At 33.5% G+C, this 12,562-nt stretch overlaps 2 protein-coding genes and 1 long non-coding RNA gene across 6 annotated transcripts; 1 reads left to right on the top strand and 2 right to left on the bottom strand.

Moving 5' to 3' along the window:
* Positions 1 to 792: 792 nt before the first annotated feature.
* LOC115239748 lies at positions 793 to 6,162 on the bottom strand. The gene is made up of 2 exons (XR_003884670.1): positions 5,632 to 6,162; positions 793 to 4,646 (listed from the first exon to the last, which is right to left on the bottom strand). It is a non-coding gene; the product is annotated as an uncharacterized LOC115239748 (long non-coding RNA).
* A 14-nt stretch (positions 6,163 to 6,176) lies between these two features.
* Positions 6,177 to 10,244, top strand: LOC115239747 (stAR-related lipid transfer protein 7, mitochondrial-like). Of its 4 annotated transcripts, none has more exons than XM_029814437.1 (6): positions 6,177 to 7,576; positions 7,669 to 7,823; positions 7,920 to 8,185; positions 8,267 to 8,394; positions 8,640 to 8,779; positions 8,863 to 10,244. In XM_029814437.1, exons 1-6 carry the CDS (start codon positions 7,098 to 7,100, stop codon positions 9,228 to 9,230), a joined length of 1,536 nt encoding a protein of 511 aa, XP_029670297.1. In that variant the 5' UTR covers positions 6,177 to 7,097; the 3' UTR covers positions 9,231 to 10,244. The 4 variants fall into 4 exon arrangements, with proteins under 4 accessions (XP_029670297.1, XP_029670295.1, XP_029670298.1 ...); XM_029814435.1 differs by having other exon boundaries at positions 6,178 to 7,576; positions 7,917 to 8,185; XM_029814438.1 differs by having other exon boundaries at positions 6,178 to 7,573.
* Positions 10,245 to 10,418: 174 nt separating this feature from the next.
* On the bottom strand, positions 10,419 to 12,558 carry LOC115239775 (DNA-directed primase/polymerase protein-like). Its single transcript, XM_029814486.1, has 3 exons — positions 12,091 to 12,558; positions 10,821 to 11,608; positions 10,419 to 10,709 (listed from the first exon to the last, which is right to left on the bottom strand). Exons 1-3 carry the CDS (start codon positions 12,403 to 12,405, stop codon positions 10,496 to 10,498), a joined length of 1,317 nt encoding a protein of 438 aa, XP_029670346.1. The 5' UTR covers positions 12,406 to 12,558; the 3' UTR covers positions 10,419 to 10,495.
* Between the last annotated feature and the right edge of the window lie 4 nt (positions 12,559 to 12,562).

Raw genomic sequence — 12,562 nt, forward strand, 5'->3', positions numbered from 1 at the left:
TCGGACTATTAATCCGACCCCTCTATTCGAGACTGCCGCAAAGTTTCCGATTGTGACTTCAGTCACTTGATAGTTTATACGATAATCCATAGTATTCTATTTCACCCGCGATGTATTATATATATATAAATATATATATATATATATAAATATATACGTATATATATACATATATCATTCACTTTTTTATCATCTGTAATACTTGATGATTAATGTGATTTTTGATTCTCATGAATCTTTTTTATGTATAATTAGTCAAAATGATCACTGCAATTAATTTACTCCTCAAATTAGAAAAAATGTATAATATTTTAAGTATTTGCATCATTTACATACAAAGACAATTTGCGTTGATGAGAATCAAAGTTACACATTATCACGCGTCGAAATGTAAGAAAGGGGAACATTGTTTTAGTCATAATTATAATACATCACACGAATTCTGCAATTCCTTTGGCGTTTTCCCGCATGGCTAATATCATCATATGAGTACGATCCTGGTACGAGAACTTTCGAAATTCAAGTTTTTCGAATATATATATATATATATACATCTACAGAGATAGGCACTTATACTTGAATATATAAACAATTCGCATGTCACGAATCGCTCTATTGTATTAAATATTCCCTGTCATTGTAGACCGCGAAACGCATTCGCAAACATCAATCGCGTGCCATTCTCATGTCGGGTCATTAATCGGATAACAAGTCAACGCCGTCGCAACGAGAGAAGGAAGTTTCTAGATTTTAATTTCTGTTGCGCAAAATTTAAGGTCAAATTTTCTTCTATACTGTTTGTTCGATTTTAATTGTAATCCAAAAAGCGATGTTGCTTTCTGGAAAATCAAAGTGGTGTATCGCGCCTTCGGGATCTTTAAATCGGACCATTCTCGAATATTTGCAAATGAATGAATCGAATCCGACTATTTGTCGAATTTTACACGAGAAACAGGGAGAAGAGACGGAGCACATATACATATAAAAATCCATTTATATCCTTTTAAAGAACAAAACATTTTCTGCATTTTTGGCATGTCGAAATCGAGCGGGAATATATTTTGAGATATATACAAAGACTATCATCAACATATTCATGTGCATCATATAAATATCAATCATTCTTATTTTTTTTTTTTTTCTCCGAGAGATCGCCATTGTGTTCTCATTATTTTGCTGGTTTTAAATGCGAACGCGTGTATTGCCGCGCATTGATCTTCTATCTTCTTTTACCTGATTCTTTTTTTTTAGATTGAAATAAAGTAGGCTACACAGATACAAGAGCGAATGTGGCTTATACGTAGAAAGTACCGAGAGCGAGAGACGAATCGCGTGTGACAAAAAAAGGCACGCACGCGTGTCGTTGCGCACGCATTTACACGTACATACGCAATTATATATTTACATATACACTTACTCCAGAGTCACACACAGAAAGAATCGTGAATTAGTTAGATAAGCCACGCCTGAAGCCAGTACAGTCCCACGGCGTGAGAGTGTGCGAAAGCAGGAGAAAGGTGTATTTCGTAAAATATACTTGTGCATATAGAGAGAGAAAGCTAAGCGAAATCGCAAAGAGTGAGAAACAGAAAACGCACGTGTATAGGAGCGTGTGTGTATGCGTGCATGTGCGGGAGAGTATGCGAGAGAATGTACGAATGATTTCGACACGAGCATGCAGTGGGTTTTAGCATAAATGATCTATTGACAAATGTTGTATATTATTACGAATTATAATGACACTATTATAATTAATTAATTAATTAATTAATTATTATACCCTAATAATGTGAATTGAATTTAAACGACAAAAAATACACGAAATGATAAGTAATAGGCGAACAAATTTTTAATTGTTAGCGCATGAAAGCCGAAATTATAATGCCCCACGGGCATCCCTAGGCCGAAACTCGAAAGTAGCATCAAATCGCATCCGCGCGACGTAGTCGAAAACAAAATACATTACACAAAGTACGCGGCGAAGTCGCGCGGAGGCGAGACGGTACGGAACTTGAGATCCTTGCCGGGAGAAAGTGCATCGCCCAGGCCTCGAGCGGCACGATTTGCCCTCCGTATAAGGAAAGGACTGTGATCTTCGTTATAGTAGTCCGATCCGTAACGCGCGGTTCACGACGCTTCGCTGCAAGCAAACAAGATCTCGACATTCCGCGGTATCGCACTAGTCACATTCGCAGGCAAACACAATGTCGTAAAGTTGACCGGCGAACATTTACGGGCTGGCTTTACCGATGATAATTAACTTTTAACCGCGGTATTTTTATCGATTCTTCGCCTTTTTCTAGCTCGAAACTTGTAGAAGGAGATGAAGAACCGCTCGAATCGAAATAATCGGTGGAATCAGTCCTCAGACGTTGATAACAGATTGAATAAGATTTAGCAAACGTCACCGTTGAATATCGTCACGCGTTATTGCGTTAGGTATTTTTTCAAAAGTATATATCATTTATGCGTTAAATTATCTTTCTCTCTCTCTCTCTTTCAGGAGTGCATATTGATTTAAATGCCTATCCGAAGATAAATCCCATCTGTGTTCCGTTCGAATAGTCGGCGATGCACTTCGAAACAGCGTTGAGAATAGCCACGAGATGCGAGACGAGACACGCAAACTCTCGGCCGCATCTTCATTCAGAAGCTATTTTAATTTCAAACAATGGTTCTACGAGTTGGCGCGCTATGTGGAACGTCTCGAGCGATACACCTCGTGAATGTTCATCACCATATGGGGTCATACTTGTACGAGTCAAGTTTTTTAATTTATGCGCAAGAGGAAAGCGGAGGGACAACGGGCTCGGCGGGCTCAGTGAAAGTATCGATCATAATAGAGTGACAGGTCGCACACAAGGCGGATGACCTAGGGTCGTGAATTAATCTGCGAGAAAGCGGCTTTTGGTTTCGAACGCATTTCATTCTTTTCTTTCTTTCTTTGTATTTCTGCGAATGTACAAAACGCGGAATTGCGCATATTTTCTGATACGAAAAAGGATATATAAATGCTGAATCTCTTTCGCTATGGCGATCAGAAGAGATTGCCGGGATAAAATTTAAACGCTTGCCTTTGAAGTCGCGCTTCTCGTTTCCGCGCGAAATGTGCAAAAAGGACGCTCATAAAGGACGACGATTGCGAAAGACAACACGAAATTTATTACGAATAATTAACACAATGGCGCGTATTATTTCTTAATTACTTAACACGATTTTGCGTTAATTATAGTCTTTGTTGCTCAATGCTTTGCGCTCTCGCGAACAATTAAAGGACTAGTGCAATTTCGTTAGTGAATCTTCTGTTTTTACCTAATTCGGATTAAGATCATGTTTAATTCGCACGCTATTGTAATGCAGTTTTGATACATCAATGAATACGACTTACTTGTATCGCGAGTAAAAGTTTCAACACTTTGTATTTTAGAAATTTTTATTCTAAAATTTTCGAATTATATAATTATTCTTTAGTCTTAAACACGTATATTCTTTTATTCAGGAAGACTATAGATTTAGAATCGCAAAATAATTTTGCGAATTTTAACATATAACGAAAATCATAAGATTCTTTACAAGCAAGTAGAAATGGCAATCAAACTAAAAATCATGTATTTAGAATCAATCTTAATTTTTTTGAATGTAAATTACTTTAATTATATTTAACATTATTATGAGATTGATCAGTGTCTATGAAGTCTATTTTTATTGATGTTATCTAGTGTGATTGAAACTTTTATTTTGTAGTTGATGAGATATTGCATTTATACATACCAGAGAAATTGAATAAATCGTGCCGAATTCTTGCCATAAACTGCATTATTAAACGTATTAAAATGATGATCTTTAATTAAATCTTTCGCGATCGTGCAAATCATGTGTGATTCACGAAGCCATCGACTGATAAACAGCAAGCGTTCGATTAGCTTAATTTCTATTCATCAACAAGATTTAGCGCGAATGACATTTGCCGGCCGCGATGTCGTAATTCGCGATTAATATTTGATAGACTGTTAATAAACGAATTGTTCATCTAGCATCCATGAATAGAGTATCGCGTTCATTCAATTGACTCATTCATCCAAACATTAGTACATTCTGTTTGATTAGTCTACATGATAACGATTGGCATTTTGTCGCACAGAAAATGGAAAATTAGAAAAGATAGTAAAGTTATTTGTTAAGTATAACTATTCTAAAGAATTATTTATTTCCTGAAACAAAACGTCTTTAATCTAAATATAATTCGGTATATTCTGACAGGATTAACGTCTGAGAGCATGATTGATCGAATGATATACGCGCGATGCTGCTAATTTCGCGTACGAGATTCTTCGCATGATGGTTTGATTCTGAATTGGAAAGATCTCGAATACATTTTGGTTCAGGAAGAGAGTGTGTCGTATTCAAAAGCGAGCTTTGGATTGAATAGCCGAATGATCACTGCGATCATTATCGCGATCACTTCCTTCTCGTCGACTCGATCGAGCGATTCTTTAAGTCGTTGGATTGATTTTTGCAGTCAAAGTTCCTCATTTAGCTCATTTAGTGATAAAACAATTCCGTTCGAAATATTTAGACTCGTATATCCTCCAATATATTAATTATCTTTATTGATATCCGAGATATTTTAGAAGTTTGCTTTTAATCTGTTAACAGAGAAAAAAAGAATATAAAAATCGAGAAATGTGCAATATATTCAGATCTTATTTATCCCGATAAAAAAAATTTTTTGCTAAGTTTTTAATTAATTATTTGTTTAAGACGGCCGCGTATATTTGGGAAAATTGTTTCTCGATCGTCAATACTGGATATTTATACAATTCGGACTACAGAAATCCTATGATTATTATGCCGTGATCTACGCAGAACTTTACAATTATCTTGGAATCAAATTGCATATCACCGACCGAATCTCAGGAGAAGCTGATTAGTATTACGGAAGCGATGCGGAAAGAGTCGAATATTACGTAACCGCGATCCTAGACCGATTAGCGTCTCATCCTGTTGTCCACCCGATGCTGTTTACCTTAAAGGATGATATTCCAAATAATTGTTGATAAATGGTCAGTCCTGTATATAATGCTAAGGAGGGAAAGAAAAACGCGTGCCATTCGTCGCTGCACGACGAACACAAGTAAAGGCGATAATACATTATCGTTGTTCCAAGTTCAGAGGACTTTCTCAATTTTGTCTTGGCGATTTTTGCAGCTTCACTTCGTCCTCGTATATGTCCGATTATAAATCAAATCATTGAATCGTATGCGATTCTATCTCAAAGTGGACGCTTTTAAAAGGACAATAGTTTTGTCAAATGATTATTACGGTTCCATTATTTTCTTCGATTAAAAAATGTCGATAGAATTAATGTTAATTTTCATTAAAAGATATTACATTGTAGTTAGCTATACGCGATTAACTAAAATTTCCTTTTTTAATATTTAAAGCTGTGTTTAGGAAGGAACATTTAAGAATGAATTAGAAATAATTATATAATCGCGATTTTTCGAACTTTACAAGAGTCTAAAAGACATCGAAATTTTGCAGACGTCCTTTACATGTTGCTTGGTTTCTTTTGATAAGCAACGTAAATACATAAGAAAGAATTGTTTATAAAAACATAAGATCACTCACCACGTTGTCGTCGATTGTTATTCGATATTTTTGTAAATATTGTCCTTTGAATTTGGCACACTGAAAGCTCCGAAAAGCCTCTCTCTGTGATCGATGTGAGAGACACAATCCTGAGATCGGCGGGACGATCAGATCTTTTAACATCGGACATCAGTCTTGAGCGACGATTGCGCACTGTTAGTGTGTAAAATATTAGCGAATTAGGGACGATTTAATTGCGATCAAGGATATTACCTACCTACCTACCTACCTACCCACTTACAAGTGGACATGGGCCAAACTCGGTATATTATATTAATATACGTTTCAAAGTTGGCCCATCGCCATGACCAATGAAGTAATAAGAAAAGAAAAGAAAAAAAAAAGAAAATAAAAACAAAAATAAATTGTCATCTAATTACATTTTTACGCACTCCAAATTTTTATCCTCGTCATTTGTATCATAGCAACCATGTGTTTAAAGAAGGATCCACATTATATGTATGTAATCAAAATTGTAACTGATAAAACGTTAATAAAAAAACGATATCCGAAACTTGCCTGTATATCCCATCGTTGCCGATCTTTTCGCCTGTGCACGCTAATGACCGTTAATATTTTGATTTAATCTGTATATATATATAGTCTTTCGTGTGTGACTTTCGTTAATATTACACTTGCTTCCGCGAGATACTAGCAGCATTGTTAGAAGAAATAGGATTGAAATTGCAAATATATGCGATTAACAAACACTGATCGCTACTGTAACGACTCGTTTGAAAAAACTTAACGCGCCATATCTTGATTTGAGAATATATATAGATGGCATACATGACTTGTCAAAATCTCCCCTAGCGGCTAAATGGGACACTAAAAGCCCCTATCGAATGACAAGTTATCGCACTAGAGAGTATATTGGATTGCGCAATCGACATGTGTGTGAAATAAACGCAAATTATTGATGATGTATAGAGAGTGAACTACGTAATTCTTAGAAAATAGAGCTGCAGCATTTAATATTGTTCTGTCAATTTTTACCCTCTTTAAAAAAAAAAAAAAATGTTTAGAATTGACGTGGCATGTTTTTGAAAATTCAAAATGTAAAAACCGCGATTGATCCTCTCCTCCGCCAGCCTGCTCCGACTCCTCATCCGATATTATAGTGTACGTGACGTAAACTATAGTGTCATATAATGCGTACGTTCATGGTTCATGCCCGCGCAACTCCTCGTCCATGGACAATCGATGGTTATGTATGCGCGGCGGTTATATATGCGAATGATGATGATTTCTTCGCATAATTAATTTAATAGCGATCTATCGAGAGTAACATCGACCTTAGAAAATAATGCGTTTCATGTACGCGTATAACTTGCGTGCGATCTAATCGATAGTGCGGACAAAAAATCAAGACCGACACAAGTGTTACGTATAGTATCATCACGAGTCCGCGGTTATTTTTATAAGAAGATTTCGTATATGTGTAAATGAGAGTGAATAGATTAATTAATCGTGCGGAAAGTGTCTACAACATAACGCAGCATCGAACGATGTACACGTGGAAACTGACCGGTCATGCTTTCAAACGATTTAACACGAGTTGTAATAGTCACAGCAGTAGCAGATTAGCTATCGTTTTGCAGCATTGCGGCCCAAGAACGCAAAATTGCGGCAAATTTGGCAGTTACCGCAAGAGGATAAGTTTATGGTTCCGCGAACAGGGCACGCAGGTGGCCCAAGTTTGCAAAAAACAATTCGAGTTTGTAGCGGCTCAACGAATCAGACGATACATACAGATTTTTCATCTGTATACGAGAATATGGGACGAGGTAGCATTGAGGGAATTCATGCGGTCGTGGAGATTGAGACTCGCCAGAAACACCAGGAATTTTTTGATAAGCGCAACCGGCGTAACCGTGTACGATTGGAATCGCGATAGGATAAGCGATGAAGAAATTAATAGGTGGTTGTAACAAATATGTTTTGTGTTTAGAATGATAAAACATGCGTGTATAATATTTCTAGAATATTTTTCTAATAATACTTTATTTCTTGCAGGTATAATCGTGAGATTGAAGGAATTCATAGATTGCGAGACTCCACAGTAGTCTGTGCCAAATGTCATTTGCGAATTGTCATTGATATTGTACAGTCCAATGTGAAATATTGTAAATGTAATGGAGTTCAATCTTCTGTTGCTTCGAATCAAGATTGTAAGTTTATCAATTATTTAATATTAAGATGTTACATTTCCTATTTATATATATATATATATATATATTGGTATTTAAAAAATATACACACAGTAGATAGTTGGCAGCCTTTCATCGAACGTCAGGATATGGTAATATGGAGGAAAAAAGAGCCTGATTCGGGAGGATTATTTGCATACAAAGTATATGGTTCCTTTTCTGATGTTACTGCCGATGATTTTCTGCAAGTACAAATTGACGTAGATTATAGAAAACAATGGGATCCCACTGCTCAGGAATTAAAAATTATTGAGACTGATCCAAAGTCAGAATCATCCATTAATCATAGTACTGACATTATTCATTGGGAAATGATTTGGCCTGTAAGTCTGATATAATCTATTATCTCTCATTGTGAAATATATGTCTTCTTATTTAATAATTGATTAATTCGTATTGCGTAGAAATTATTTTCTAACAGAGATTACGTATATCAACGACGATGGATTGTGGATAAAGAGAAGGGACTTGTGATTATTGTGAGCCGAGTGACAGAACATCCCAATGTGCCAGAAAAACGAGGAATTTACAGGTATGTTTTAAAAGATTCAAGAGATCATATAGACAGTTATTATATATATTGTGTATGTATGTATGTATATTTGAAACATTGTTAACTTGGTTGATCAATCTTTTTTATTTGTATTTATTAAATGATGGAGAAATTATTTAGTTGAATGATTGAATACACAGGCTATCAAAATTAAATATCAAACTAAACAAATTCCGGATTTTTTATCAATGAATCAATCTAAATCTAAAACATATATGCAACAGAGTCAAGACATATTGGTCGTACATGGTGATAAAGCCTTATACAAATTTCCATGAGCCAGGCATCGAATTTGGTCTTACTTACTATGATGATCCTGGTGTCGCAGTACCATCTGCTGTTACTACGTGGGTAGCATTGAGAGGTCTGTTTCCTTTTTACAAAGTGAATGATAAGATCTTTTTCAATGTATTATGATAATAAATAAATATATATATTTTCTTTTAGGTTTACCAGACTTTCTAGTTCGCATGAGACAGGCCTCAAAGGATTACCAAAAATATAAACTGATGAAACAAAATGCAATTAAATCTGAGAATCATCTTACATTTCCTAAGGAGGACGTTTCCAAAGATCAAATTAAAGTTGATGTAGAAAATAATTTAGACAAAGATAAAAAATCGATGAGGGATTATCAAGATCCACAAGATGATTCTGCTAACAATACTAACAAATTGGATGTGACACACGATGTACAGCGAGAAAATGATATAACGGAAACTGAAAATAAGGATACAAATTCTACATCCAAAGAAGAGCAAGGTTTATTACATTATTTCTATCTTACGAAATTATTTGCATTTTTGGATTTTTGACAATTGGATTTAATGGAGTAACTTTTGACTAATGGATGTTTTAATGTAATTTCATGTGGGGCAAATAATAATCCACTATTGATATAAGAAATAGAGCAGGTTCATAGAACAAGCAATTATTTCATTAACATATATTAGACAAATAGTATATGCTTTTGTGTATAACGATATGAAATTGTGAACATATGACAACCCATCCATTTTCCATTTGATCAGTGATTTTCACCTTTTATAAAAAACAAGAAACAAATCATAAGCAAATAATGAGACTGATTAAGTGTGTCATTGCAATTTTAGTTTATTCATCGAAACTTTGCATCATGTATTGTAAACGGTAATGAATTAGAATTAGAACAAACAGAAGATAATCTGTTTTATGAAAAAATAATGAATTTAGCTGATTTGGTTTGATAATTTATATGGTATATAAACAGATTTTTCTATACAAAGCGATTCAAACTTATTGTATCTTTCTAAACATAGTATAAAACAAATAAGATATATTTGTATATTATTTAACCCATTTATATGCATATCGTCGAGTATAAATTTGCACTAACAAAAATTCCAATTTCTTTTTCAATACGATACTTTTGAAAGAAAGTTGCAATTTTAATAATTAATTTAAAATTTTTGCTATTATTGAATCTTTTTGTATCTCAAGGAATTATATATATCTGATATTTTTAAAATTATCATATATATATACAAGTAATTTCGTCTTCGCAAAATTTATATATATTGTACATGCACACATACAAAATATCTTAATTGTTTTACATTGTATATACATAATATATAGATATTTGCACAGAAAATGTAAATACATATAGAATATAAGAGTATCCACTTATATATTATGCCTGAGAATAAAAAAAAACAAAGAAAATAATTATTATATAAATATTCTTCAAGTATATATAATATACTATATAAGAAATTGTGTCATAGAAAATGCAATTGTAACAATTTTCATTAGAATAATCATTATGTAAATAAATTGTGTTAATTATATAATGTGTTAATTATATAATGTCAATATATCTGAAACGTTTATTTTGTAATGTTCTATTTCTATTAAATATAAAATGTTAAATCATTTTTGATCATTTGTAAATATCAAAGGGCATTATTATTGAAAAAAAGACATGCTATAAAATAGATTTACTGAAAAACAAAAAGTATTTATACATATTTTCATATAAATTATATTTATGCTCATACATATATAAAGAGTGTATTTATAATAGTTTTTAAATCTCTTGTTATGCAATATTTTCATCTACCATTGCATGGGATATAAGAAGATCACCTTCTATATCAAGCTTGAAAGTAATTTCTTCTGGCAAACTCTTTGGTGTAGACAAAAAATCTGAGCAGTCTTCATCGTGACATTTCTGGTACATTTTTTTCTTATTTAAATCTACTATCCAATATATATTATTGCTTTTATGATACCTGCCAATGTTTTCACAGTATCTATAAAACAATGTAGAAAATATGCTCTTTATATTATTTCTTTTATGTAGGAAGATAGACGTGTATATAGAAAAACTAATTAATAACTGTCTGATTATTATTGTACTCTACCTGTTACCATAAATTTCATATCTCAATATGTTGGTTTTATCGAAATATTTAACAATGCGTATCTTGCCGGGATCAACCAGACTACTAACATATCTGTCTATTTCAGGGTATGGTGAGATCTGGTTATTGCCCTCGTGACTGTATTGCATTGGTATCTTTGAGTAAAGTTGAGCTTTTATATCACTCCGATTAAAAAACTCGAGCAGAATTAAATTTTGTTTGTTTGGAAAATACGATATCATGGAATCCAAAAAGATTCCTAACTCCTTTTCTCTGCATTTATTTATTGGATTATGCATACAATCTGCAGAGACTGTTAAATACGACTGTTTTCCCCATTTGGTGGAAAGGTATACTCTAAACTGTCTATTCTTTGTATAAACGCTATTGTCAACAAACAACTTTTTGCCATGGTTTGTCTCCACAAGCATTTCTTTGATATCTGCTTTATTAAATTGATTTAAAATTCCATGCGACTGTGCATCTGAGTGTAGGTAAAGCATGATATCATTGTATATAGTTTTGATAAACTTTCCAACATGTGAGTTATCCTTAAAAGCCATATCCTTTATAGTGAAAATCACATGTCTGCTGAATTTTGTGCTGGATGTAGAGTCCAGTATTAAAAAGTTATTTCTATCACACAACAAGTGATAGTGAGTAAGTAAATATACACGTATAATATCTATTAGTGTCTTGGTCATGCGTGATCCATTGCATAGCGGATTTAATTCGATCAGGTATTCTAAATCCAGATACAACCAACATGGTGAATCTTTTGGTATTACCTGTTAAAAGTTTATAATAATTTTTTGATAACTTTATATAGCAAGAGAGAGAAGCATGTTAAAAATATATCTTGTTTAAAAGTTATATTTCCTGCAAAAAATATAATTCTTTTCATATCAATTTAAAGCGTAATTGTAACTCAGTTACATTTATAATATAGAAGTCTTAAATTAGAACAATTTTTATATAATTATATATTAAAAGATACATGTGAATATGTATGTGCATAGATTCTATAAATTGTACAATGTAATAATACATTGATACAAATGTATCTATGTTATATTATGTATTGATACATTCTTGATAATAATAAAAAAAAAAGTAATGAAAAATAATGTTTATTATGTTCTTTTAAAATCATGCAAATTATGTTGCATATATTTTTCTATCTTCAAATCTAAGAGAAAAATATTTAAATGCTTTAATGATTTAGCATGTATTAAAATAAGCGAAACTATATGTGTTCAGAGGTATTCACCTCGTATGAACATCTTTCTTCTTGCGGTTTTGCCTTGTAGTACCACCAATAGACCTCCGGATGTGCGACGACAAATCTGCGACTACCATCGCTGGGCCGTTGATATGCGAATATACAAAGCATATCTGTTTTAGTGCTATATTCGGCGGCTGCTGTCAAGGCATCGACTTGTCTGTGAAATTCCCGCCAATATTGCGTTGGGCCTAATATATGCGACGGCATAACCTGATATGTTTTCACCCAGCTAACGTTAGACTTGAGTTTGCGTTTCCGCACTTTACCACCGTAAAATTTTTCTGTACTAATTGTATCCATCGTGCTCACTTTACATATGAATGAACAATTGACACGATTTCATTGTCGCTTTGTCGCGATTTTAGAGATGAAAGGTATCTCTCGCAAACATACATGTATCACGTTCGGAACAGCTGATTGTGAGTTAAACCGTTTCCCGCCGATTTTGTGACAGCTG

The sequence above is a fragment of the Formica exsecta genome, unplaced genomic scaffold (genome assembly GCF_003651465.1).
Source record: "Formica exsecta isolate Colony F162 unplaced genomic scaffold, ASM365146v1 scaffold394, whole genome shotgun sequence".
Classification (NCBI taxonomy): Eukaryota; Metazoa; Arthropoda; class Insecta; order Hymenoptera; family Formicidae; genus Formica; species Formica exsecta.